General features: G+C 37.3%; 3 protein-coding genes across 5 annotated transcripts in view; 1 reads left to right on the top strand and 2 right to left on the bottom strand.

Moving 5' to 3' along the window:
- Positions 1-32: 32 nt before the first annotated feature.
- On the bottom strand, positions 33-7,360 carry LOC132112659 (serine/arginine repetitive matrix protein 2-like). Its single transcript, XM_059520244.1, has 8 exons — positions 7,021-7,360; positions 6,369-6,514; positions 5,628-6,159; positions 4,046-4,631; positions 3,569-3,645; positions 3,383-3,482; positions 940-1,058; positions 33-831 (listed from the first exon to the last, which is right to left on the bottom strand). The coding sequence occupies exons 1-8, from the start codon at positions 7,231-7,233 to the stop codon at positions 445-447; spliced, it is 2,160 nt and encodes a 719-aa protein (XP_059376227.1). The 5' UTR covers positions 7,234-7,360; the 3' UTR covers positions 33-444.
- Positions 7,361-7,957: 597 nt separating this feature from the next.
- LOC132112658 (protein FAM98A-like) lies at positions 7,958-16,482 on the top strand. Its single transcript, XM_059520243.1, has 8 exons — positions 7,958-8,069; positions 8,824-8,972; positions 9,252-9,386; positions 9,678-9,862; positions 13,995-14,075; positions 14,197-14,313; positions 14,434-14,601; positions 15,115-16,482. The coding sequence occupies exons 1-8, from the start codon at positions 8,029-8,031 to the stop codon at positions 15,760-15,762; spliced, it is 1,524 nt and encodes a 507-aa protein (XP_059376226.1). The 5' UTR covers positions 7,958-8,028; the 3' UTR covers positions 15,763-16,482.
- Positions 16,483-18,583: 2,101 nt separating this feature from the next.
- rasgrp3 (RAS guanyl releasing protein 3 (calcium and DAG-regulated)) overlaps positions 18,584-27,181 on the bottom strand; it is a 36,357-nt gene continuing 27,759 nt past the window's right edge. For all 3 annotated transcript variants that reach the window (XM_059520240.1, XM_059520241.1, XM_059520242.1), the window contains 10 exons: positions 26,986-27,102; positions 26,322-26,597; positions 26,098-26,178; positions 25,626-25,739; positions 25,146-25,261; positions 24,211-24,358; positions 22,713-22,749; positions 22,327-22,476; positions 20,966-21,351; positions 18,584-19,790 (listed from right to left, as the gene is read on the bottom strand). In XM_059520240.1, the coding sequence (XP_059376223.1) occupies positions 19,782-19,790; positions 20,966-21,351; positions 22,327-22,476; positions 22,713-22,749; positions 24,211-24,358; positions 25,146-25,261; positions 25,626-25,739; positions 26,098-26,178; positions 26,322-26,597; positions 26,986-27,102 (1,434 nt within the window). In that variant the 3' untranslated portion in view covers positions 18,584-19,781. The remainder of the gene's footprint in view (positions 19,791-20,965; positions 21,352-22,326; positions 22,477-22,712; positions 22,750-24,210; positions 24,359-25,145; positions 25,262-25,625; positions 25,740-26,097; positions 26,179-26,321; positions 26,598-26,985; positions 27,103-27,181) is intronic.

Raw genomic sequence — 27,181 nt, 5'->3', positions numbered from 1 at the left:
ATAAAGCAAATAGAAAACACTGACCACCAACCTCTAATCTAAAAACCTTTTATTCCTGCACACAAATTTTTCAAGCGAAGTATTATTGTTTATATATTTTAGAGCGTGTTTGGTTTGTGGAACACTGTTCATAGGACAATGACGAATGAGACAAACTTCAGGTTGGGCTGGATATACAACCAGAATGTCTGCACATTTATAGAAAGTTCTGGCCTTAGTTTGACATCTCTGGTTGTTCACATTTAAATTTAACAGGCTGAAAGTGTCTGAAGCATCCCTGTACTACACTGTATGCGGTTGGAGTGTCACCTACAGGATGCATTAACATATTAACAATCCGGCCTGGGCATTCTGAGGCCTTCAACCAGAGAAGACTCACCAATGATTGCTGATTGATATGTAGCTCAAACACAGCTGACGCTTTTAGAAGAAAGATCTTTAACACTAAGGTGAATCCTTTTCTGCTTTCTTCTCCTTGTCCTTTTTCTTCTTCTTTTCTTTTTTCTTCATTTTCTTCTCCTTCTTCTTTTTCTTTTTCTCACTCTTTGTTGATTCTGCATCAACGTCGTCATCGGGTTTATCTCTTTTCTCTTTGTATTTGTCTTTACTCTCATCTTTACTGTCTTTGCCCTCTGGCTCTTTTTTGACTTTGATATCTGTAGAATGAGGGCTTCTTTCATCTCTGGTGCGCTTTCTGTCAGGACTGCGTTCCTTGTGGTCCTGGTAGACCCTTGAGGACCTACTGTGTGGGCTCTCTCGTCTGTGAGATGATGTGTGATGCTGGTCTTCATGTCTCTTAGCATCCCTGTGCTGCTCCTGTGACCCAGATGTCTGCAAAGACAACAGAGAAAGCTTTTGTTTCTTTCCCACAATTACAGATGCAGTGTAATATAATTTAGAGTTAGTGATCCGCGGTAAAAAAGGCATTTATAATGTCACCTTGTTCCTGTCCTTGTGGCTGTGACTTTCTACATGTCTCTCTGCGCTGTTCATATCACCAAAGAACTCCTCACAACGCTGGCAGAAGAAACCCATCACTGGGATCAAATCACCCTCACCTACAATCAAGATGCATGTTGTTGATACATAAACGTATATTTGCAAAGATGCATATTTAAACTTAACTTTTCAATAATGATCAACAGATTTAATTAAATAAAATCGATAAATAGTTGCACTGAAAAAATATATATGGTTCATGGTTAACCCTCTGGGCTTCTTCGCCCGAAAACGGGCGAAAACTTGAACGTTTTGAAATGTTTAATTTTTTTGCTTCATCGGATGGGTATGAAACTTGGTGACTTTTGTTGTATTACCTATATGAACACACAAAAAAATCAAGGAGATGATTCTGATATGTTAAAGGGTCGTAAAAAAAAAAGTCACACTTAGCTTCCTCCCGCCCGAAAACGGGCGACATAGGAAATGAATGGGAAATACGAAAAAATAGGAAAACTCAAAGAAACTTTTGGTGGTACAAGCTACAGATCAGCAACTGTGCTGAAAAAAAGTGTACAGCAATGAAGGGGTGACACTCTAGAACATCAAGAGTGCAAATAAGACCCCCCCCCCACACACACACACACCCACGCACACAAACACACACACACACATACACAGATAAACTGGCGACTGCAACAGCAAATTTGAAGAATATTCCACATAAAATCAATAAATGAAAAAAAAAAACTTGCTCAAATGCACACACACACACACACACACACACACACACACACACACACACAGAGAGAGAGAGAGAGAGAAAAAGAGAGAGACTGGTAAGACTGCAACAGCAAATTTTGAGAATATGCAAAAATAAATAAATAAAAAATACAAAAAGAGACTCTCGCTCAAATGCAACACACACACACACACACATTCACTCACACATACACACACACACACACACACACATTGTGTTCCCTTTCTAACCAAATGCTATAGTTTGATTGTAATCATAATGCAAAACCTGATACTTATCTAAACATTTTTGTTAAGAAAATAAAGTAATCATCTTTTAGAATATCTAAATGTATATCTAAATAAAAAAAACGAATAAGATAGAGAAATCATGTCTAAAACAACAAAAGGAATCAAATAGCCTTTCTACATAGGATATATAGGAAGCTATAGACAGCCTACAGGCTGGTACAGGACATTACACAAAAGTGGCTATTTTTTAAAGCCACTAGATGAAGTTCTTCTCCTGGAACATTTTTTTTTTAGGCTGGCACTCTATTTTGATGTGAAATGCTGCATTTATTGAATTTTTTTTTTTTAAATAAATATAAAAAAAAAATGATATATTAATTCTAATGGAAAAAATAGCTCATAAAAATTATATAATTAATGCAAAGTATCATAAAAAAATCTAAAAATTCTAAATAATAATCAGAAAACATTATAGAACAAAAATATATTTGATTGGTTATCCTGGGAAAAAGTAAAGTACAATTTTAAGGCTTCGCCCGTTTTCGGGCGGGAGGAAGCTAAGTGTGACCCATTTACGAAGAAGCCCAGAGGGTTAAAGTAAATGGAATAATCTAATTTATGAACTGAACCCAAATGAAAACAATATAATAAAGCTTATCAATAAATACAATAGATTTACTGAACAAATAACAAAACAATATCATTATTATTATGGATTGTGGTTCAAGTAAATGCAGTACAAAATAACAGCAAGGTTAATGATTCAAAAAAGAAAAAAAAGTTATTGAACAAAAACTATATTGCTGTATGGCTTATGGTTAAAATATTTTATTAAAAAAAAATTACACGGTTCATGGTTGAAATAATTTGTTGAATTGAACCACAATATAAACAATATTTTAAAAATAAATATATTTTTGCTGAACAAAAATGATAGTATTTTATGGTTCATATTTCAAACAAATAAATAAAAAGTTGAACTGAACCAAAATTTAAAAATTTGTCATGATGAGGGAAAAAAACATATATAAGTCGCTCTGGACTATAAGTCGCATTTATTTAGAACCAAGAACCAAGAGAAAACATTACCGTCTACAGCCTCGAGAGGGCGCTCTATGTTTTCAGTGTAGACTACAGGAGCACTGAGAAGCATAGAGCGCCCTCTCGTGGCTGGAGACGGTAATGTTTTCTCTTGGTTCATTTCTCTCGGTTCATGTCAAATTAATTTTGATAAATAAGTCGCACCTGACTATAAGCCGCAGGACCAGCCAAACTATGAAAAAAAGTGCTACTTATAGTCCGGAAAATACGGTACTATTAAAATGGGTATAATTCTTAAATAAAATGTAATTTATTTATTTGCGTTTACTAATTTAATGCAAGGCAGCTGAAATCGCTAATAGCATCTTTAATAAGACACATTGCTCAAGTTGAAGTGCTCATTTAGTACCTTCCTGTTTCAGAAGACCCTCCAGCTCCTTCACCAGGTACTCTTTCCTTTTCTTTTGAATCTGTTTCTCTCGTCTGTCTCTCTCCTTCTCATACGTCTTCTAAAAAAGTCAAAGGTGTTCACAGTTAGACTCTTGGGAGTATGACATAATACTGAGCTGATAGTGTTAAACTAAACTCTCCATACCTTTCCCTCACGCTTGGAATCGTGATTAGAATGGCTGCTTCCAGAGCGATTACTCCTACTGTCATCGGTTTTGGTCACTGAAAACAGACAAAAGTTGATTGCATTACAAGCACAAGGTCCTTATGAAGTCTTCTTGGTCTTTTATAATTTCTTCAAATAGCTGACAGACATCAAGAACAAAACAACAGCTATGATGCAATGCAGCCTCTTAAAATGCACTTTCAAGAATCTCCAGACACAATTCTGCAACTTAAAAGACCAGTTAATGCAATCCCAAACAATTTTTTTTAGATCATTTCAGCCTTTTTAGTTGTATACTAAGGCCTACTTCTTTTGAAAAGATTTTCAAAATAGTTTGAAAACCCCCATCTGGCATGGATCGCATGTTCTCTAACTCTGGTGCTGAATACTGCTTGGTCTTTATTAAAGTTTGGGTAAAAATGACAACTAAAAAGCATAAAACATGCCAGTTCTGACCTCTGGACAGTGCTTGCAGCGCCTCCAGGGTTGGTTTGAGCATCGGGAGCGAAGCAGGTGTTCCTTGTTCTCCCTTTTTCTCCTTTAGCCTGGCAGCCATTTTACAGATGTCAGCCATGCCTGGATTCAGGCCGATGGTCCTCAGAAGGGTTCTCACCTTCTCGCATTCCTCTGGACTGACTTTCGTTGTGCCAGAAGCAGCGGGCGGCATGGTAGCAGACACGGCATGTGCTTTGGGTTCCTGGAGACCGTGAGTCTGGTGTTCTTTACTGAGATGATGAACCGGAGACCTCACAGATCTCGTCTGGGCCAACGGAACAGTCACAGCCTGAGGTTTGGATCGCTCCTCTTCCTCTCCATAAAGGAATTTCTCTTCATCTTCAACAGTCTGGAACGCAGGCTTGGTTTCAGGCTGCTGGTTGGGTGTGTTCCAGGATAAGATATTGGAAAAGCTGCCGCCGTCTCCGCCAGCCCTCTCGTGAGGAAGCATGGAACCATAACGGGGTTCAGCAGAGGCTTCAGGTTCTAGGTTCTGGAAGCCTGCATACTGATTTGCTGGAAACATTCCCCTTGTGTCTTCAGTATTCTGTTTAGAAGACATTTCATATTACTTGTAGAGAAAATGATGGGTGTGAAAGTCAACGAGACAAAATAAATATCAATGTCAAGTATTAGCAGCAGCAAAAAAGACAGGTGTCTAGGATTGGACCAGGTTCCTAAAAAATGTACTCTTTCAAGTTGATTTAAAGTAAAAAAAAAAAAAAAAAAAAAAAAAGTTAAAATTTAAAAATGTTAAAATTAAAGAAAAGTTAAAATTTATTGCCTCTAAAATTGTCAATTTTTTTTTACCTTGAACATATCTTAACCATCTTAAAATGTTGTGAAATCTATTTTTGAAAGTGATTTTTTTTAATCGTGCATTATAAATTTACATTAATAAAAGGTTATGTCAAACTAATGAACTAAAGTTTATTTACTCATATTTAAGTCTGTATGAATGGCATTGTAATGTGATTTTTTTTAAAGGAAAACGCCACAGTTTTTCATATTCCACTATGTTCTTCCCTCAGCTTAGATGAGTTGGTATGTACCTCTCCGGTCTCAGTGCGTGCACTCGATCACTGTAGCGTGCGGCACCTCTATGCTAGCGTTTAGCTTAACATCATTCATGGCGGAAGAGCACTTCGACCTCGGCGCAGTAATATCATCACTCTTCCTCACGTTAGTTGTATTTACGGAAATTAGAGGGAGAGGGGGAAAGGGAGTTTTCAGGAGTGATGATATTACTGCACCGACAGCGATTCAGTGCACGCACTGAGACAGGAGAGGTACATATCAACTCGTCTAAATTGAGGGAAGAACATAGTGGAATATGAAAAAACTGTGGCAACTGGCGATTCCCCAAAGATTTGCCATTTGAATGATATTTGAGATGCATTTCTCTGCGTGCGGAAATGACATTACAAAAAAATTATAATAAAAAAATAAACAGTGTAGCTTTAATAAAACGTTGTGTCATTGACCCACAAACCAAAAAACATAGAAACTCAAACTCAAAACATGACAGATTAGTGTGGCGCACCTGGCTTCTAAGGAGGGCATTCTTGACCAAAGGCAGGTGTTTGTCTAGATCTTTGTTTTGTAGGATCTGTTTTAGTCCATGAAATAGATCAGGCATGGCACTACTGGCAAGGCTGATTCCGCTGCTGGCGCTGCTAGAGTTGTGATTGCCTTCAACGGTTCCTCTGTATGACTGTTTTGTTTGGTTGGGGCTCGGGCGGGACTGACTCTTACTGCGTGTTCCACTCTTCCCATGACTGCGACTGCGGCTACAACTCCTCACACGACTTTTGGCCCTTGTGTGGCTTTTACCTCGAGTGCGACTGCGGCTGCGTGTTTTGCTGCGAGCACGACTCTTTCCACGACTCCGAGCTTGACTACGACCCCGGCTCCTTCCACGGCTCCTGCTGCGACTGCGTGGACGGCTCTTCCCTCTGCTCCGACTGCGTGTTTGGCTGGGATGCTTGTCTCCTGTTCCACTATCATTTTTATCTCCTGGCAGCTCAATCCGGTCACTTGCCTCCAGGATTCGGAGAAACTCTTCTGCCTTTTTCCTTTATTGAAACACATGGAAATGGATTCAGGATTACCAGTTTTATATGTACACACGATACTGAAAATAATAAATGTTACTTGAGTATCAAATCAGCATTTTAGAATGATTTCTAGAGGATCAAGTGCACATTGAAGACTGGAGAAATGGCTGCTGAAAGTTCAGCTTTGCATCACAGGAATTTTGATTTCAAACAATAGTTCTTTATACCTAACTTCTTGGTTTTGCTCATCTAGACTTTGGGTTGACCAATTGTTTGAGGTGTGACCAAGCTGATGCTGATTTGCAGACCTAAGCAGAGAGTTGATCAGCTTGGATCCACTTTGGTCAGCAGTGTGGCTGGCGAAGGGTCGGTTCTGCAGGGGACAGAAAGGAATGAGAGAAAAACAGATATATCACTACACACTGGCAAATAAAATGTCTATATTCATATACAGATATAAGACACAAATAATTTCCAGTACAAAATCTAAGATCACAATGAAAATCTGAAATTTCTGCCATTTAAACCTAGAAAGAATAAGTTTTAAATCAAAAATAAAAAAATAAAAAAAAGTATGACATTAAATGACAAAGTATGTAAATATCTGCAGGCCACTAATCAATCAAACAAACGAGTGCCATTGTAAACTGCAGGCCACTGCTTGAGATTGCCTTTCAGTTACCACATTTAATATTAATTCACCTTACTTTCACGCACTGCTCTGAAAATGCATTTCGTAACGAAACCAAAGATATATACACAATATATTTAACATTATATTATATATATATCAATCTTGCATTTTCACCAGGTGGATGCAGCCAAACCTGCGACAAGAAGATGCGGATTGGGTTTATGACTGGACCGACAAACACGCACCTCGTAAAACGATTCTCTGTTGTAGTTTTCGTTCCCTGCTCCGTACGGGCGTCCCGGAGGAGGAGCGGGCGGAGGAACGCAGAATGGAGGCCCTGGAGGAACCCCAAAAGGAGGGCAGAACGGCGGAGGTCCAAAAGATGCCGCGGGGTGTCCGAACCCTGAAGGGGGTACCGGTGGCCGGTGATAGTCCGGGTTTGACGTACCTCGGTACATTTTTGTGCATAAATATCGAATCAATTCATGTATGGTTTCAACGAGTTTATTTTTTCATTCACTATCTGAGCTCCGGTGTGTCTGCATGAGTCTGAGCGCGGCCACAGCGTCGCCTGCAGGACTGGAGCCACAGCGACGTTCACAGACGCCTGTCCAAACGACGCCAGTTCAAAACTGTTGCACTTACGTTATTAGACAAACAAATACATATACAATGTTGATGTAAACGTTGAAAAAAATTGCCATAATGTAATTTGGTTCACCTCTTTTGGATTGAGGCACACATGCAAACAGTGGGTATACTGTGTTCCTCGGGATATTGTGAACTAACAAATAACATTAACAAGTGACGCCTTTTTTTTCTTCGGTGAACAATACAATTATATAGATAATACGTAATAAAAAAAGTGCAATTAAATTTCACAAAATGCAAATTCAATGAAACAAATTATGTAAAAAAAAAATATTTAAAAAAAGTTATAGACCCGGTATTCTCAGTATTTGTAAACGAAGTAATATTTAAAGTATGCATATGAAATGTAGCAAATAATTAATAAATGCAAAAATAATTTGAATACAATAAATACATTAATGATACAATTAAATAAATGATTCATTTTATGATTTAATTAATAATTATTTAAAAAATAATGTTGTTTATTTTCTTTACGGGGGAACACAAGGACTGATAAAACGTATCCGGCAATGTGTCTGGTCGTCTACAGGAGCTGTAAGGACCCCATTATGCCAACCCAGCAGTGCAGTCATTACGGCTGCTAGAGGGAGTAATTTGCGATGGAGTTCACTGATATTCTTGATTCATTGGAGGACCTAGGGTAGGTGAATCAAATCTTTCGTTGGCATATATTTTATTGTTTTATCAGACGTTTTGATTTTCGGTTTAACGGCGTAAATCTGAGTTCGTGCACACATGTCCCGGCATACCGGTGTTCTGCACGATCTGAGACACAGAACCGCTTTCCCTATTCTGAACTGCTGTTGATTGTATCAACTTGAGGCGAATAACTATTAATTTCAAATATTTTCTTGTATCCATCAACAGCCGTGATTTGTTGTCTGTCATATTAAAGCTGGGGATTTTGGCACATGTATTTGACAGCATGATTTACGTAATCAATGAAGTGATTGGTCCGTGCTGCGTCAGCACTCAGTGCTTCAGATATCTCAAATATCTCCACTGCCTTAAATAGCCTGAATCATCATAGACTAAATGAACACACCTCTGCCACCACATTCCCAGCTCCAGATCTGTCAATCCGTAGATTGTTTTAGAATCAGTGAAGAACTGGTAGGTATGAGTCGTATTTGTGCAAGATTAAAAGCCTTTAGATGTAATAGGTAAATTATTAGTAATGTCATTTGAGGATCAGAACTAACTTAAGTATGAAGTCTCATTTTCTTAATTTAATGCATCTAGCTTTTTAAAAATATATAACAGAGATAAACAGAGGTTGAAACATCAGTGGGTCACTTCAAATCCTCCTGAATAGCAGGAAAAGTGCGGAATGACTCAGGACCATCTTGAAATGCAAACATAAGCAAATAAAAAGTGTGTGTGTGTTTTTGCAGATACCAGGGTCCACTCCTAGAGGATGGAGCTCTTGAGACGGCTGTGACTGGTGGTGCTGCATCTCCAGAGTACACTAAACTGTGTGCCTGGCTTGTCTCTGAGCTAAAGCTCTACTGCAGACTAGAGGAGAATGTGCAGGCGACCAACTGTGAGTGTGATCCCACACATATGATATCATCTACGACAGTGGTTCCCAACCCTGTTCCTGGAGGCCCCCAAACACTCCATGTTTTCAGTCTCTCCTTAATCAAACACACCTCATTAGTAGAGACTCCAAGTCCTGAATTGGGAGTGTCAGACACAGGAGAGATGCAAAATGTGCTGTGTTCGGGGGCCTCCAGACATGTGGTTGGGAACCACTGATCTACGAGACGAAGAAAGTGTCAGTCAGAATGTGAATCATTGGTTTTGTGTGTGGCTTGTGCAGGTCCAAGCGAGGCTGAGGGGTTTCAGCTGGAGATGAGTGGTCTTTTAGCTGAGCTGTGCTGTCCATATCCTGCTCTCATCACTGGAGAGGTCACCAAACGTCTGCTGAATGCAAACAACTGCCTGTTACTGCTGAGTATGTAAACAAAATCATTTGCTCATTCCTATGAAGCTTTTTGAATTTTGTTACTTGAAATAGTTAACTAAAAACAAGTTAACTATAAATAAAAATATTAATTTCAACTTTTTTCAGCTAGTTGCCAAGGCAGAAGTTCCCACAAAACGACTAATTAAAATGAATATGGCACAGATAAAAATTCTGAATATGAATAAAAAAAACTACTATAGTATCTCAATGATACTAAAGAAACAGGTGCAAGATCCTTGTACATCATAAAAATTATTCATATTAATACCATTCTTCTAGGCTTCTTGATCTCCGAGCTTGAGTCGGCTAGGATGATCATGGTGAACCACCCCCAGAAGAAGGGGCAGGAGACAGGCGGCAGTAAAGTCTTCATGGAGCTGAAGGGCATCTGTATGACTCTGGGCATGTCCAAACCTCCTCCGAGCATCACCATGTTCCAGTTCTTCAGTGGTATTGAGAAAAAGGTTGGGTTTAATTACAGGCAATTTATATGACTGTATATTAAATGTGCACACACATTGGGATCACTAATGGATTCATGCAGAAAACCTCTGTGTGTTATTTTAATATTATTTATATGCTGTTATAGTATTTATTAATATTTTGAGTTGGCTTTTCTCCAGGATCAAGGTGCTACAAAGACAAAAACACAGGACTACAAAGAAACTAAACTGGCCATTATTAAATTATATTAAATAGGATAAGTAAAAGTAAAATAGGACTAAGAAGACAGAAAAAGAGCTGACTTTAAAATATGAACTGTAAACGTTTAAACACAGACTGCACAGGACTACAAAGTGCATACTGGGAGAACAGTGCCGACGGCAGAAATTTATACAAAATTGTTTGTGCGAAGGTAGATAATCGATTGGGATGTGTGTGAGAGTGGTTCAAATCCGTCCAGTGTGTGAATCAGTTCTTATCCCCTCAGTCATCTGGAGTTGAGGAGTCTGATGGCTTGAAGACAGTAGGAGTATGGTGTAGAATATGGTGTAGAAGACAATAGAAGGAAAAGTATGACAGCAGGCATAATAGAAGGTAACAAAACAAATGACAACACCAAGAAAATTGACAGATAGATAGCAAGAGAGAGAGTAAAAAAATATAATAATATAATAGTGTACTTCGGTACAAAGTCTGTACTAAAAAACTGAAAATGTGACTGTACCAGGTTTCTTTAAGTACCGGTGGTACCGAGGACCCAGTCAACCCGGTTCTTGACGCATAAAGCGCTATGATTTCCGCGAAGCAGAAAACATGAGTCATGATAATGAAACTTACATTTTAATATGGATAGTCAAGGAATTTGTCCAAGTTAGCATAAATGAATCGAATCAAATCTCCATATGGACCAGTATCTGCAAATGTTAAGCCGCAAAAGTTGGTTGAAATATGAATCCTGCGTGTTGCAGAACCTGATTTTACCAAGTGAGACATGTTCCTGGACACAACATCTTTGTTGTCCCTGGAACAACATTGTGATTAACCAGTCAGATTTGAAGAACCAGTTTATAGATTTTGTGAAGTTTACGCTTAAAATCACTGTTTGGTGCTTGTACATCAGTGTCATTCATCTATCATTTCCTCTGATTTTAGGGAATATTCATGGTTAAGGTTAGGTTTAGGTGTAGGGATATGGTCAAGAATACATTTTTGGAGTAAAATGTTGTTCCAGGGTCAACAAAATATGTTGACCTAGGAACACATCTAACTCAGCAAAATCAGGACGTGCCCTGCATGTTCTGCGCATCTCTGTGTGAATTAATGGCAGAGACGTGCAGGTTTGTTTACTTCATAGACTGAAGCGTGTGACGCTTGCAGTAATTTCAGCATCTGCCATCTCAGTGAGGACATAAATACATAAACAACATCACCAGAACTGCTCTGAGTCACTTCACAAGCATTTTACCATTTCATTTGAGTAAAACCAGTGTCAATTTAAAGGTATTCACGGAAACCCGTCAAAATAAAAGTTCATTTTTACATAAAGGCATTGTGCTAGAAATATTATTATTATTTAGTAGAATGTATGTGATACTGCTACTACTGTTGAAAAAATTTATAAAACTTTTTAAAGAAATAAATCACACAATATTTCTTCCATGTTCTTCCAATTTTAATAGCAAATCCCCTTTATTTACCAAAAATAAAATGCAAAGACAAATTAAATTTGGGTGAAACTTGTTTACTGTTTTTCATAATTATATTACTTGTTGAAAAACTTTAAACACAATTGTAAATAAGTATAAAGAATGGCATTGGTTTTATTTTTAGTGATAAAACGTTTTTTTTTTTTTTTAATTAGCATATTTTTGTGTTTTGCTTTGGTACCGAAATTGGTACCGAGAACCGTGGATTTTCACTGGTATTGGTACCGAATACTGAAATTTTGGTACCGTGACAACACTCTAATATAATAATAGTTAGTATAATAATAGTATTATACTAATAGTACCGTATTTTTCGGACTATAGGTCGCACCTGAGTATAAGTCGCATCAGTCCAAAAATACGTCATGACTAGGGGAAAAACTTATATAAGTCGCACCGGACTATAAGTCGCATTTATTTAGAACCAAGTACCAAGAGAAAACATTACCGTCTACAGCCGCGAGAGGGCGCTCTATGTTTTCAGTGGTAGGCTACAGGAGCACTGAGCAGCATTAGAGCGCCATCTGGCGGCTGTAGATGGTAATGTGTCCTCTTGGTTCATGTCAAATTAATTTTAATAAATAAGTCGCACCTGACTATAAGTCGCAGGACCAGCCAAACTATGAAAAAAAGTGTGACTTATAGTCCGGAAAATACAGTAGTAGTAGTAATAGTAACATTCGGTTGTAAACCATACAAATATAATCAAGACATTTGTTATGACATTGATTGCTTAGAAATATTTCCAGTGGATTTTGTTAATGCAGAGAAGAGAGGGGAAAAAAAGGATTGAAAAAATGAAGCAGAAGGATCACAAATAGTGATGTGAGGAATATAGTCTTTTAAAAAATATAAGAAGATTATTAAATATTAGTGATGATGATAGATAGGAGATACATTTCCTCACTTGAATATGTATAAAAAGTAAAAAAAAAAAAAAAAAATTCATTATGGTTGCCATTGTTGACACCACTGCTATTCTCCAAATAATAATAATAAAAAGGGAGAGGAATGTTAAATTAAAAATAGATTAAAAATAGAAAGGGATGTGGAGTAAATGGAATGATAAAGGAATGGGGAGAGGAATATTGAGATAACGATGGTTTATCAAACTGATGATGGAGATGGCAAGACAGAACGTGAATCCTTTTCTTCCATCGTAGGTCATTGGCAGGCCCCTTTCTAAATCATTAGTGTATGACCTATTTGCAGCCTTGTTTTAAAGGAACATTGCACAATAATTTTTTTAATGGGCTCATTTTCCAACTCCCCCTAGTGCTAAACAGTTGAGTTTACAGTTTTCGATTCCATTCAGCACCGGGTCTGACAGTAACACTTTTAGCTTAGGATAGATGATTGAATCTGATTAGATCGTAGATTAGACAGCACACAGTGAAAATGGCATAAATATAAATGTGGGCAAATGCATAAAGTGCAGCTTAATTTGAAATCACAAGTTTAAAGTTAAAAGCATTAAATTCACATGGAGCGACTGTCACACAGAGAACATGAGATCTTGCTGGATAAAAATGCACACTTCACAAGATCTCACAGCTGGATTTTAGTAAGTTTGCATGGTCTGTTAAATTAAATATTCATTAGTCAGTAAAAGATTTGTTTCAATTATATAAATGTGTATTTGCTTAACGCTGATGTCAAACGAGAAAGTATTAATGTTTGCTTTTCTATTACTAATAATATAAAAGCAATCATTATAATACTTTTTGTATACATTAATTCCTTTGTTTAACCGTTATATTAGATTATTAGACAGACTTCTATCCGTATTAGACAAAACTGTTAACATCGTCAGTAAACAAGAGGGAGAACATGAGCACTGCTCAGGTGCTGCCGTTTTTAGCACTGTCAAAATAAAGTCCCGCCTTAAACACATCGGCCGAGCAGAAAAACTTATTGGCCAATGCCGATATTTGAAAAATGCCAAATACCACTAGTTAGCATCTTGCTTAAAAATGACCAAAGAGTTTTGATATTTTTGCTATTTAAAACTCAAATAATCTGAAGTTACATTGTGTACTAAGACCGGCTAAGTTTAGTACATCATCTTAAACTTACCTCATTTCAGTAAGAAAACACTTTTTGACTTTTGTTTGCTTTTAAGTGTTTTATCTAATATTTTATTTTATGTCAGCTTTATTTAAATTAATGACAACATTTTTAATAGTTTTAGTATATGGTAAAATAACACTGTTTTACACTTTCAAATCATGATTTGTTAATAATTTTTATGATCCTATTTAGAGCCAGTTCTAATTATTAACTGAAGTTACACATTTAATTTAGAATAATCCAGATTAATAAACTTTAGAATGATGCACCTGTTCTAAAGCTGATGTAATACTGCATAAAAATATTTTCTGCTTACATAAGAATGCATGTACATGTTTATTGGTGAGTGAGAATCATTGTTTGTATGTTCCCACAGCTGAAGGAGGCTTTGTCCAAGGTCCCTCCAGCTCATATAGGAGAACCTCTGCTGAAGAAACCACTGGGCCCTGTACATTGGGTTAGCTATTTTGATTGATATCTAAAAGCACTAAACTGACCATTTGAAATTTGAACATTGAGTTAAATTTGGAAAATTTAATTGAAAGCGTGTATTTTTTCTTTCTTTCTTAAACCTCCAGGAGAAAATTGAAGCAATAAACCAAGCACTTGTGAATGAGTATGACGTCAGAAGGAAGATGTTGCTGAAACGACTGGATGTGACGGTGCAGTCTTTTGGCTGGTCAGAAAGAGCCAAGGTACAAGAATCTCTCTTTTACTTTATGGATGTCATAAAACACTGCTTAAACTTGTAGAATGATAAAAAAATGTGATGTGAAGTACATTTAAAATCACTTTCCTTTGTAAATATTATACAGACACATGCTGATAAACTTTCAAAAGTGTACCAGCCTCTTCGAGCGGCGCTGGCCACTAAAACCAGAGTGTCTGTGGCACACCTGTTTGCTGCTAGAGAAGATTTATCCAAGATCTTGAGAACAAGCAGTGGTCACATCAGGGAGAAAACAGCCTGTGCCATTAACAAGGTGGGTTAGTTTTGAATGCACTTTCGCTTTCTGAATGCATGTTATTACCGATTCTTTTGTAGCTGCACTCTTTCAGAAGTTAGGGCTTGATAAGATTTTCAAATGCTTTTAAAAGTAGTCTCTAATGATCACTACGCCCACCTTTATTTGATCAAAAAAATAAAAACAATAATATTGTGTTAATACAGTAAAAAAAAGTGTTTTATATTTTAATGTAAAAAATTGTAATGTATACTTACGATGCCAAAGTTAAATTTTCAGCTGTCACGATCCTTCAGAAATTATTCTAAAATGCTGATTTACTGCTAAAAACATTATTTATTTCGAAAACGGTTGCGCTGATACATTTTGTTTTCAGGGTTCTTTGAATAGAATGTTCAAAAGAAAGCCATTTATTTGAAATATACATTTGTGTAACTATGTTTTGAATAAAAGTATTCATTTCATTCCAAAAAATAAAAGGCTAAGCGGTAGTGTACATCCCAGAGAATTAACTATTCTTGTGTTTATTAGGTCCGGATGGGTCGTGTTCCTGATCGAGGAGGGAGACCCAATGAGATCGAAGCCCCACCTCCAGAGATGCCCACATGGCAGAAACGGCAGGATGGTCCACAAGGGGGCGGCGGAGGACAGTACTACTCCGGTGGCGGAGGAGGAAGAGGTGGTGGAAGAGGTGGCTACGATCAGCAGCAGGGTGGCCGTGGAGGTCATGAGAGAGGAGGTGGAGGAGGCAGAGGTGGAAGAGGAGACCACCGTGGAGGTAAAGCGCAGGGGAACTGGCAGGACGGCTCTGGTGGAGGTGGATACCAGGGTCATTACCAGGACGGCGGATATCGAGGAGGAGGAGGCTACCAAGGAGGCCAGCAGGGATCGGGATACCAAGGAGGAGGATACCAAGGAGGCCAGCAAGGACCGGGGTACCCTGGAGGAGGATACCAGCACGAGAGCTACTATCAGGATGGAGGACGACACCAGGAGAGAGGAGGAAGGGGTGGGCGTGGGGGTAGAGGAAGAGGAAGGGGAAGTGGGCAGGGAGGAGGATGGGGTGGAAGAGGAGGGCAGAATTATAACCAAGGGGGTCAATTTGAGCAATTCTTTCAGCAAGGTGGGCAACAGTATAACCAGGCCGGTTTTGGGCAGGGAAGACAGTTTACTAGCTGAAAACAGACTGCGATCTACAGCTTCAAAAAAGGACCCACAATTCTCTGAGGGTGGGAGACAAGAGAGACGCAGGCCTCTGAATGAGCAGACAGGCATTACATCTCATCAATCCCATGGTGCCTCTGGAGTTTTACAGAGATCTCCTCTGAATGAACAATGCGCTTCTACATCTATACGGTTGGTTTGAACAAATCTGCTTCCTGCAGACCATTTAAGCTAATTTAGTTATTTGGAAGTGTGAGGTTAGGTTGCCAAAATCTCCTAGGATGAACTCTGGTGCGATGCTGGGTTTGTTTTCTTCTTCCTTCCTCATTGATGATTGACATCGGTCCAGTCTACTGCCTGATCTCGCTGCCCCGACTCGCAATCTGATAAAGCCTTATACTAGGAAGTGATCAAACTTTTGTTATTCTCCTTTTTTTTTAAGGAAATGTTACTTTGAATTCATTAGTTCTCAATGTCCATCCTGTAATTTCAACGGTCAGCACTTGAAAATGTTTTTTTTTCCCATCTCCCTCAGTGAGATTTTGTTAATGTATGAATAAAGGTCAGCTGAGTTCTGGATGCTCACGTGTGAATGTTCGTTTGCTGACTGTGTAGAAAAACCCGAGATTGATTAAATTACTTTTTGAGCTTTCTGCTGGTTTGGGAAAGAGTGGATACAGTTCACCTTTCCGATGTTTAAAGGTTTTGGAATGATTAAACTGTAAAGAAAAAGAACTCACTCTCGTGGTGTATTTTTATTTATTTTTTAATCACAGAAAACGGATCAATTTCAAATGAAGATTCTTTTTCTTGCATGTTTATAGTGGCAATAAAATACCAGAGGTTACATATAGTTGATAGAAACAACTTTACTAAATTAAATACAAGAGTTCTACAGAAACTCAGCAGATTTCTATGATGCAGTTTGATTGTGACATGCTTAGAAATACAGTGGCCACATGGGGGTGATAGAAAGCTATTTATTTTAGTTTAATACCTGCAAAATGGCCTAAACTAATTTCTAAACATTCAAAGTCACTTAATCATAGTTTTAAACCAGTCATTAGGAAACATTAAACACAACCTAGAATATTTCCTAAAAGCTACAGAATGTTTGAATAGTTGATTAGTCTGTGTTAGAGTAGTGTATTTATTGGTTTTCCATGAACAGCAAGTGAATTGTAACAGTGCACTGAAGGAATCACAGAACATTTCTACATATGACATATACAGTTATTACACTCATTTTAGTTAAAGCAGACTGTTCAAATCTAATTACAGTTTTTCTTTTTTTTCCTTTTTTTAAATACACTATAAATACATTTAATGTAATACCTTTATAATGTCTTTTCCAGCTAAAGTTATATAAATGGTCTCCAAATATTCCAGTCAAGATGGCAAAAGTCCCTTGGTGTTTAATATTCAGTTTTACAGGTCAAGCTTATCTTCACTGGCAACCCTGAGATGCTGAGATGACCTGCTCTCTGCACAACCTTCTTTCAACATGGGTAAAATCCTAACAATAATTAGATTGGTTTATATATATATATATATATATATATATATATATATATATATATATATATAGCGAAGCTCAGAAATTTAATGAGGAAAAAGTGCAGAAATAACCTTGGGAATAAACATGTCTGTATGCTTGATGTTCAAAATGTAGTAAATACACATCTTTCCCTCATGCAAACCTGGCATCAACCAGAAGCATTCATAAGACTATAGTTAATACAGCAATGACAAGGTTGGTCAATTTACAGCAGCTATTACTGACCATATCTTCTGATGGCCCAGAAATGGCAAGAGTCATCAGTTTTTCAATACACATCTCTTGATTTCACAAAGCTTATATTACATAAAGATGTTTGCACAAGAAATTGTGTTGATTCGGCTGCTGCTGCTCATATGTCAAATGGGTGCTCAACACTTCAGCAGTAATTCTCACTTATCAATAAGTGAAAGATAACAGATGTATTAGAAATATCCCACAGGGTAACACACACACACACACACACACACACAAAGTAATAGATGGTATTTTGAAGTATGTTGGTAACCAAACAGTCTTGGCACCCATTGACTTTCATTGTATGAACTTCTATATATTATTGTTATAAGGTGATTAAACGATAACAGTATCTTAATTTTTGGGTGAACTATCCCTTTCAGTAGTATGCTTTATATGCTACATAAAAATCTAAATTAATTACATTAAGCATGTGCTTTTAACACCTTTCTTCTGACAATCTGAACGCTAACTAGAACTACAGATACACATGCATCATTTTACCAGACATACACAGATGAGAGCAGAAACATTAGCATAGTATTAGAATAATACTCTAATTAGATTTTTTGAGAGGAATAAACAGAGATAGTTCACCTAAAAATTAAAAGTCCTGTCATTAATTACTCACCCTCATGTTGTTCTAAACCCGTAAGACTTTTGTTCATCATCGAAACACATATTAAGATATTTATGATGAAATCCAAGAGCTTTCTGATCCTCCATAGACAGCAACGTAACCGACAGGTTCAAGGCCCAGAAAGATAGTAAGGACATCGTTAAAATAGTCCATTTAAAATCTCTATTTGATTTGATTTTATAGAGCTATTTTATATAAGGACTATTTCAACAATGTCCTGCCTACCTTTCTGGGCCTTGTGTCAATTGTGTTGCTGTCTATGGAGGGTCAGAAAGATCTTGAATTTCATCAGAGATATCTTAATGAGTGTTCTGAAGATGAACAAAGGTCTTACAGATTTGGAACGACATGTTTTAGGCTGAACAATCCCTGTAAGATGATATTCAGTGAAAATCTTGCCTGACAGACATGGTCACCATTAACTTTCTTTGTATCAAAATAGGGCAGCCTATCAGATAAAACTCCTTTTGTTTTCCACAATAAATATAAGAAATAAACTCATTTTAGTTACAAAGCCATGAGGGTGAGTAAATAATGACAGAATGTTCATTTTTTGGGGGGAACTGTTTCTTTAAATCTGCAAATGCTGTTCCAGAAGAGCATCTAATCCTATAGGCTCAAAGACTCACTATAATTACTGTTTGTCTCAGTTCATCTGTTGATCCACCTGCGTGGTCTCTCTCACACACACTGTCAGCAAAAATTGTCTTATGAGGGTTGTCCCATCTGAGGCTGTCAGGTGTCAAACTTATTTCAGAACAAATGGTGCTGAAGGAACTTTGCACAACGGACTATAGATGCACTCATCTGGCGCTTAGCAACAGAGGTCATATAAACACCTGGCTGACAGCACACCTGTGTCGGCAGAATTAATTAATGTATCTTTTTAACCTTACATAGCTATCAATGTTGCTAAGCAGTGCTGATGTAATGATGCATAAGGTCAGAGGTCACCTGTCTGCAAGCACAGGAGAAACAACTATGGTTCAAACCATTGGAGAAACAATCTGTAAAACAGTGTAAGTGGTTTTAATAATTATATTCGGGGTAAAGGGTTTTAAAAATCTACGTACCTTCCATTTCAGATAATAATGTGTTGATGGGTAACACATTAATGAAGTTAGTGTTTCAATGTTCGATCATACATATTTTCCCAGTTCCACTTTCGACTTCAGACAACCTGAATATAACCTTCACATCCACTGTGTCCTTTCAGAGTAGTGTTTTTGGAGAATGAAAATCAGAGCGTGCGTCATATATACATCAACAGCATACCTTAAATACTCTTGCTCACTCATCTATTATATGTATCCGTCACATCAGCTTCCAGTGATTCTCAGTTTGATTTTCAACCAGGACAGCACAGCGCAGTCACTCCCTGTTTAGTCCGAGACCTTTCCTTTGATGCAGGCCTTCCCCCAGTTCAGTCAGCGGGTGGCTTGCCACCCCTCTTTTACTGTGGCTGTGGAAATAGTGGCCCTATTCCTGATCCACTGAAGGCATGAGGCACCCCAGCATGCCCCCTAGAGCGGACAGCCCTCTGGGCCGTGGTCCTGACAGGCTCCAGGGTGTCCTGCATGGGCCCACAGAGCAGTCAAGTCAGCTGATCTGAAAACACACAGTGAAACATCATGAGGACGCATGACACATTTGTTCTGGGGAAATAATTAGTGCTGCCTGCTCAGGACAATTTCAGTTTTGGGATTTTGTGGGGAAGTAAGCAATATATATATATGTGTGTGTGTGTGTGTATGTGTGTGTGTGTTTTATATTTGATATTGTCTGGCAAACATTTATATCAGTACAGATTTGAAAAAAAAATTAATAAATAATACTTTTATTCAGCAAACATACATAGAACTGATCAAAAGTAAGACAGTAAAGACATTAATAAAATCACAAATGATTTCTATTTCAAAAATCAATACTGTTCTATTTAGTATTGACATTAAATATATCATGATTTCCACAAAAATATTAAACTGCACAACTGTTTTCAACATTGATTAATATTAATAATATTAACATGAATAATATTAATAAATGACATTTGAATTTAAATTTTTAAAACAAGTAAATTTTTTTATATTAATATTTATTATATATGCATATTTATACTTAGAAGAAGTTATTCAAATGAAAATAAATATTAATATACTTATTTTTATAAAATAGTTTGACTGTAGTATTGTTTTGTTTGTCCGTCTAAAAAGGTTAAAAAATATTTCAGTTAGTCTAAACATGCATATTCATGAACCGCTCACCTAAAAAACTAATTCTGCATTGTAACGCTGACAGGTGCAGCAGCAGTCTAATCCCTGTGTGTCAAGTGACCCTGCTTTTTATAGCCTGTTCTACAAATAACACATCTGAGATCTGAATTTAACAAACGCAGCAACACAATCCTGGTCAGACGTATGCTCTGCATTTTATTAACCCAAAACTAAGTGTCTGCCAGGTCCTAAAATAACAGCCTAGAGCCCTACTCAGGTTAGTGCTACTCCATATTTAGGCCCATCAGTGTGAGTGGTGTGGCGCTCTCGGCTCTGCGGCCGCTGATGAAGATTATCTCTAGAGCAACGAAAGACCAGACCGCAAAACCTTGGCATTTCCATGTCAACAGGGGAGCAACGTTTCATAAAAAGAAATTTTTAGGGCCTTGGAAGAGATATAGGAATTAAAAGATAATGAAAAAAGAAGGCGGTCACCAGTTCTGCAGCTTTAAAATAGTTAAAGAATTATTTCTTCAGAACTCAAATGAGATGCTTTTCTCTCAGTCGTACCTCAGAGGTCCTGGTTTTATTCATATGTTGTTCTGCGAGTCCGTTCTGCTGTGACTCTTCGCTGTGCTCCTGTGAGTTCCTGCTGCTCCTCGTCGCTGCTGAACTCTGGGTGTCGTTCTCCCAGCGAGCAAAGCCTTTGCTCTTGGACGCTTTGCGGTGAGGCCTGTATCTCATTTTGGGGAAGGTATGTGACCCGCTGTCTGCGACGGCCACCCAGCCGTTTTCGGGCCACAGGGGTTCTGTCTGCGTGGCCTGACTGGTGGTGGCTCTCTGGAGCCGCACTGAGATGCGCTGGGCTGAACCAGTCATCAGGGTGATGGACTTTCCCTCCAGATCAGAGCCTGATGACGACGACACGGCAGGAAACGTAAACACCTCATCATCATCTGTGCAATAACAGCACGAGAGAATGTGAGCAAAGGGAATATTCCTTCAATATTTTATTATCAGAAAAGAAAATGATATATATATATATATATATATATATATATATATTTTTGTCTAAATTTTTATTAAACATTTTTAATAAAACAAACAAAAAAATAGTTTTCAAAGAATATATCTTGATTTATGTTTAAACAATGACTGGCTAATAGTTTTTCCCAATAAATTTTCATTTAAGCTTAAAACTAGAAAAATTCTAATGTTCTTTAAAACAAGTCGCACACAATTTTGCTTGTTGAATATATTTAGCTTTGTCTGGCAAATATGTCCATCAGTGTACAATACCATTTAAAAGTTTGTGGATTTAATATATATATATATATATATATATAGCCTATTAATTATACTTTTATCAGCAAGGATGCATTAAATTTATCAAAAGACATGAATAATATCACAAAATCATTCTATTTTCAAAATCAGTGATGTTCAAACATTTTGATGTTCTAATTAAACAATCTTGACACAAAATATATCATGGTTTCCACAAAAGTATTAACTGTTTACAACATTGATTAATTATTTTTCCATAATAGGAATCAATTACAATTTAAAATATATGATCATGTATATAGTATGTATATTTATTTCTATATTATTTATTTTATATATATATACATATATACTAGAAACTAGAAACATTTTAATTTTGCTTCTCAGATAAATTGAGCTTATTTTAAAGGATGATTAGATATTTTTACTTTTCTTCTTCAGTGAAACCTTACGAAGATAATTTTTTTGTGTGTGTGAGTTTTTTTAATTTACTTTCACATTAGATGATTTTTTTCAATGGATATAGAAAACACCTTACAGCAGTTTTTAGTGGCAAGTGCATGTTTGTGTTTGCATCTATGCGTTTCACGCTGTTTTACTGTGAGATAAGCAGATGGTGATGTACTGTACAGGTGTGTTTTCACCTTTACATGTGGGCAGGCTGGGGCTGCTGGGTAAAGAGCTGTGTGTGAGTGCTCCAGGAGACACATTGCCCAGTGACGTGGACCGAGGGAGACGCCGACACGCCAAAACCAGCAGCTCACGACACTGTTTATGGCAGTTCACACCACAGTCTGAAAACAGACAACAGAAAGTCTGCGTTTATCTTTATAAATGGCAATAGTATACAAATAAAGTAAAAAAAAAATGTACTAATCTTTAAAAATATATATTACGCACATGTGCATGGGACATAACAACCCACTATTAACAACTAAATAAACAGAAAACTAATAGTGAATTAAGAAAATCAGAGCCCTGTTCAAGCATCAACATCGATTGTGGTTTGCTCTATTTATTTATTTCTTACCTTTGCACTTGTATCCTTGTTTAATAATTCCCCAGAGCTGAAAACATGGACGAAGGGGTGAAGAGGAAGGGCATGAAGAGAACAAAATGGAGAGAGAGAAGCATGAGAGTAATTATGAATTGGGGACAGAAGCAGCAAGTTCATGCCATTTGAGTTTACAGTTTTCTGTACACAGACCCGTGAGTAATAAACAGGATACTTCCACACGTTGCACCCTTCCTGTGCAATACAGTGTGTCAAGGTGGATCTTTGTGCATATGTGTGTGTGTCTGAAAATCTGTTTAAAAGAATGTGTGTGTTAACTCAGCGGATTCCTGTCTAACCATCTGTGTAAATACAGAACAATTTGAGCAGCAGTGACTTTGACTAAACACTCACTGTAGTGTATACATTCATTCTATAGTTCATCAGCCCAGAATATTCACTTCAGTGGAAACAGGAAATGTGTTGCATTTACTAGGAAAGACAACTTCTCTGTGTCTAAAGCCGGAGATTTTTTTGCAAACAATGACCCTCAAAAGTATGTGGACACTTAAAAATGTCTGAATGGCATTGTATTATATGATTAATATATATATATATATATATATATGTGTGTGTGTGTGTGTGTGTGTGTGTGTGTGTGTGTGTGTTGTTTTCTGCACTGTACAAAAATTTCCAGTGTTGTTTTATATTTTGTTAAATAATCCAAAAACATTATATACTGTAACTTGTTGAAATGTTTGGGGTCGGTAATAATTTTTTACATTTTTGAAAGAAGTCTTTAATGTTCATCAAGGCTGCTTTATTTTTTAATAAAAAATGCAGTCGAAAGAGTAATATTGTGAAATATTATTATAATTTAAAATGTAAAAATGGTAATTTATTCATGTAATTACAAATTCTGAATTATTAGATGCCATTACTTAAGGGTCACATGATCGTTTAGAAATCATTTTAATATGCTGCTCAAGAAACATTTTTTATTATCATTGTTAAAACAGTGCATGTATTTTTGTAGAAACTGTGATGAATAGAAAGTAAATAAGAACAGCATTTTTATTATCAATTTTGATTCATTTAAAGCATCCTTGCTAAATAAAAGTTAAAAAGTAAAATGTTACTGACCCTAAACTTATGAACAGTAGTGTATTTCATTATTTTTTACAGTCAGCCACTTGGCCTGTAAATGAGAAGAACAGCAATAAATTTTTTAACTCAACTAGCCAGACATCTTGGGAGTGAAAAACAGCTAGAGACTGTGGTTTTAAGGTTGGATTTAACCTTTAAACGCTGTCTGCATTGGTTAAGTGATGTTGTGGTAAACTCAGATCTTGCTAGGTATGCTTGTTTGCACACACACAGAGCTGAACCCTCAGAAGTCTTCTGCACTTTGGTCATAGAGAGTATCTTTGAATAAGTGTTGCACAGCAGGAACCTCCAAAAATACATTATCAATGGTGCTGATGTGAAAGGAAAGATGTAAATTTAGTGTGAGCCAAATAAAATCAGCTCTTACAAATCCAGCGCAGTGTTCACAGAATGTTGGCTTCAGGTAAGTCATCTCCTGGAAGTTGTGAATAAAACCAGGCCCCATCTTACACTGCAGCAGCGGGTTGGCACGCAGGAAATATGCCATCATCTCATCCTTACTGATCAATCCATCCCTGCACAAAAAGAGAGAGAGATCATCATGATAGCCTCCAGCTCATAAAGCATTTGCTTCCTGTGTCAAAACAGAATCATGAGTGCGAGTGCAAGAGCTCAGAAGAAATGCATGCAGTCACACGCCAGTAATGCACTTTGAGCACTGACTGCTAAGATGAACCACAGAGGACGCCTGGGGAATTTGTGAGTGTGTGAGAGAGTCTGTGCGTGTCTGATGCTGTGCATCCTTCACCGGGAGTCATGACCTTCAGCCTTTTAACAGCGCGGCAGGTAACCCACACTGAGCAGCTGCATGGCCTCAAGCCACTAATGCTGCATTACACATGATGCATCTTCTCTGATCATTAAAATTAAATACATAAATAAACTTTTATGTGTTCATCTAGTGGTAATGAAAGTCTCAGGCTTAAAAATATGCTGTATTTTCCCAAAACTAAAAAAAAACTGCAATTGAATAATTTATTATTGTTGTTTCAATAGTACATTACTGTGATGTTTAGTCGGCATGCCATGCTCTGCTCCATTTGCAGCGATAAAACATGCTTACGAGTTTAGCACGGGTTGGAAAGAACCCTTTGAGGAATTTCCAGACACTAAATTGACCCTGTCAGAAATAAGATTATGTACTGAAAATGTGTCCCTTCCAATATCATCAAGCACTTCTGAATCTATTGCCCAGACTTATAAAGGAACATTGACAAAGACAAGAAATGCTATTAGCAGTTTGCCACTGCAGGGACCTTTAACAAGAATCACACATTTTGAGTGCGTGTGTTTGCTACTTACTGGTCTTTATCAAGCACACAGAAGGAATCGAGGAATGGGAAATTTGCAGCAATACTCTCAAAGTCTTCCTGAGATATGTATCCGTCATGGTCATGGTCATAGTTACGAAAGACAGACTTCACATGCAATGAAAAACAGGAATACACAAGTTTAGTGAATGTGTTGCATTGAGCAAAAGTTAAATACATACATCTGTTAAATGACTGGACTGTTCTCTGCATGTGGCATAAAAATGTGCACTGATATAATGTACCATATAATCAAATTCATATGATTAAACCATTCAGGATGTTTGGAGCCACTGAAATATGTTTGACATAATCAGGGCCTTTATATTCTGCCTTTATAAAACTGCAAAATAACTGGTGCCATTTATATATTTGAACAAATATGAAAATCATTTTGATTTATATAAAACATGAGCTATAATGTTATAAATATCATAAATGTCTGTGAGTATTGATGTTGCCAGCATCTTACATCCACCACTTTCCTGATGTGTTTGTTGACCACCGAGGGATCTGGTTTGGTGGTGACCCCAGAGGCCCAGTCCAGCGGAGCCATAGGTTTGTTGGGCGTTGTGGGTGAGGTGGGCTTCAGAAAAAATCATGGATGTCATGAAATTAATTCTGTTCTGCGCTAATTTTTACAAAAGAAAGTTTCCAGCTAAAAATTCTTTGGGAGAGGAAGAAACAGCCTGTTACAATTACACTTGTGAACACAATATCAAATGGGTTACAGTAAAAGACAGGATAACCTTATTAAATTTTCACTTAAATGACCAAAACATTTTGAATAACAGTTCAAAGGTTTGGGGTAGGTATTTTTATTTATTTATTTTCTTATGTTCATCAAGGCCGCATTTATTTGATCAAAAGCACATTAAAACTGTAATATTTTATAAATAAATTTTTTATTTGAATACTTTTAAAATGTCATTTATTCCTCTTACCTGAGATTTGGGGTTACGTGGTTCTCTAAGAAGGGACAGCTCATAAATTTCATCCTCTGTGTAGTACAGATCCAAGGACAGCTTTACACAAACAGACATAAATAAAAATAAAAAAATAAATGAAAGCCCCTCATTTGAATGAATAAATGAAATGATTCAGTGCTGCGGTGAGGCTTTGATTGAATGTGGAGATTGACGAGCACAGACATGCGAGTAGAACTCACAGTGAGCAGGTAGATCAGGTCCATGTTGGGCTCCACCTGAGCCACAGCGCTCTGCAGGGACACCAGCTCATTAAAGGTGAGATACAGCTGCTGCATCTTAACAATGTTCACTTTCCCATCCTCCACCCAGTCTGGGAAGACCACGTGCACGGCGATCAGGTCCTTCAGGTGAACACCTAGGATTGGGATCTTAAACCCTTCGCTGTCACTGAAGGCTTTGCGGTAAGCACAGTAATTGCCTTTTGACGAAACCAGCTCTGTCATTTCATTCCAGATCTGGACAGACAAGTTAGTGAAATTAATCACCTCTTTCTTTCATATGTTCTAGATATCACATGTCTGACTACTTTCTCCTTTACAGGTGTCTGAAATTGTATATAGACACTTAAATTCAACCTAAACGTATTCATTTGCATTACATATCAAAATATCAAACCAATTAACATTTGTAAAACAAACTTTACTTTTCTAAACCATTTTTTTAATACTTTTGACTGTGATTATGTTTCTTATACAATGTTTCCTAAAAGTAACATCACATGTACTGCTTCAGCACTGGGAGTTGGCCTCCAATGACAGCTTGATTTTACGGACAAGGGAGTGAATCGTTTCTTAATAATTCTTAGAGAAAATTAAACAGCTGTTTTTGCAAAGACTTTTGCACCTTGGTGACCTCTGGACTGAGGTGAGAATGAGTTTCCTTCAGCCGGGAAATAGAGCTGTGACTCAGACCCCCAACCACAGCCATCAACGTGTTAAAGTTCTGCAGGTGGAGCAGTTTCTGAAAGAGACAGAAGAATCATATAGACTGTCAGATAGATAAATAAATGGGATATCTGATAGGATAGACAGACATAGGA

Source organism: Carassius carassius, chromosome 32 (genome assembly GCF_963082965.1).
Source record: "Carassius carassius chromosome 32, fCarCar2.1, whole genome shotgun sequence".
Classification (NCBI taxonomy): Eukaryota; Metazoa; Chordata; class Actinopteri; order Cypriniformes; family Cyprinidae; genus Carassius; species Carassius carassius.
Note: the sequence above shows the minus strand (reverse complement) of the source record. Positions and strands in the feature narration are given on the sequence as shown.

Coding starts and splice junctions, on each gene's coding strand:
- LOC132112659 (XM_059520244.1), bottom strand. CDS start 7,233: ATGTACCGAGGTACGTCAAACCCGGACTATCACCGGCCACCGGTACCC. Junction 6,515..7,020: donor ACAGAGAATCGTTTTACGAG/GTGCGTGTTTGT, acceptor TGTCCCCTGCAG/AACCGACCCTTCGCCAGCCA. Junction 4,632..5,627: donor ATGCCCTCCTTAGAAGCCAG/GTGCGCCACACT, acceptor TCTTCTAAACAG/AATACTGAAGACACAAGGGG.
- LOC132112658 (XM_059520243.1), top strand. CDS start 8,029: ATGGAGTTCACTGATATTCTTGATTCATTGGAGGACCTAGG. Junction 8,973..9,251: donor GAATGTGCAGGCGACCAACT/GTGAGTGTGATC, acceptor TGGCTTGTGCAG/GTCCAAGCGAGGCTGAGGGG. Junction 14,314..14,433: donor GCTGGTCAGAAAGAGCCAAG/GTACAAGAATCT, acceptor AATATTATACAG/ACACATGCTGATAAACTTTC.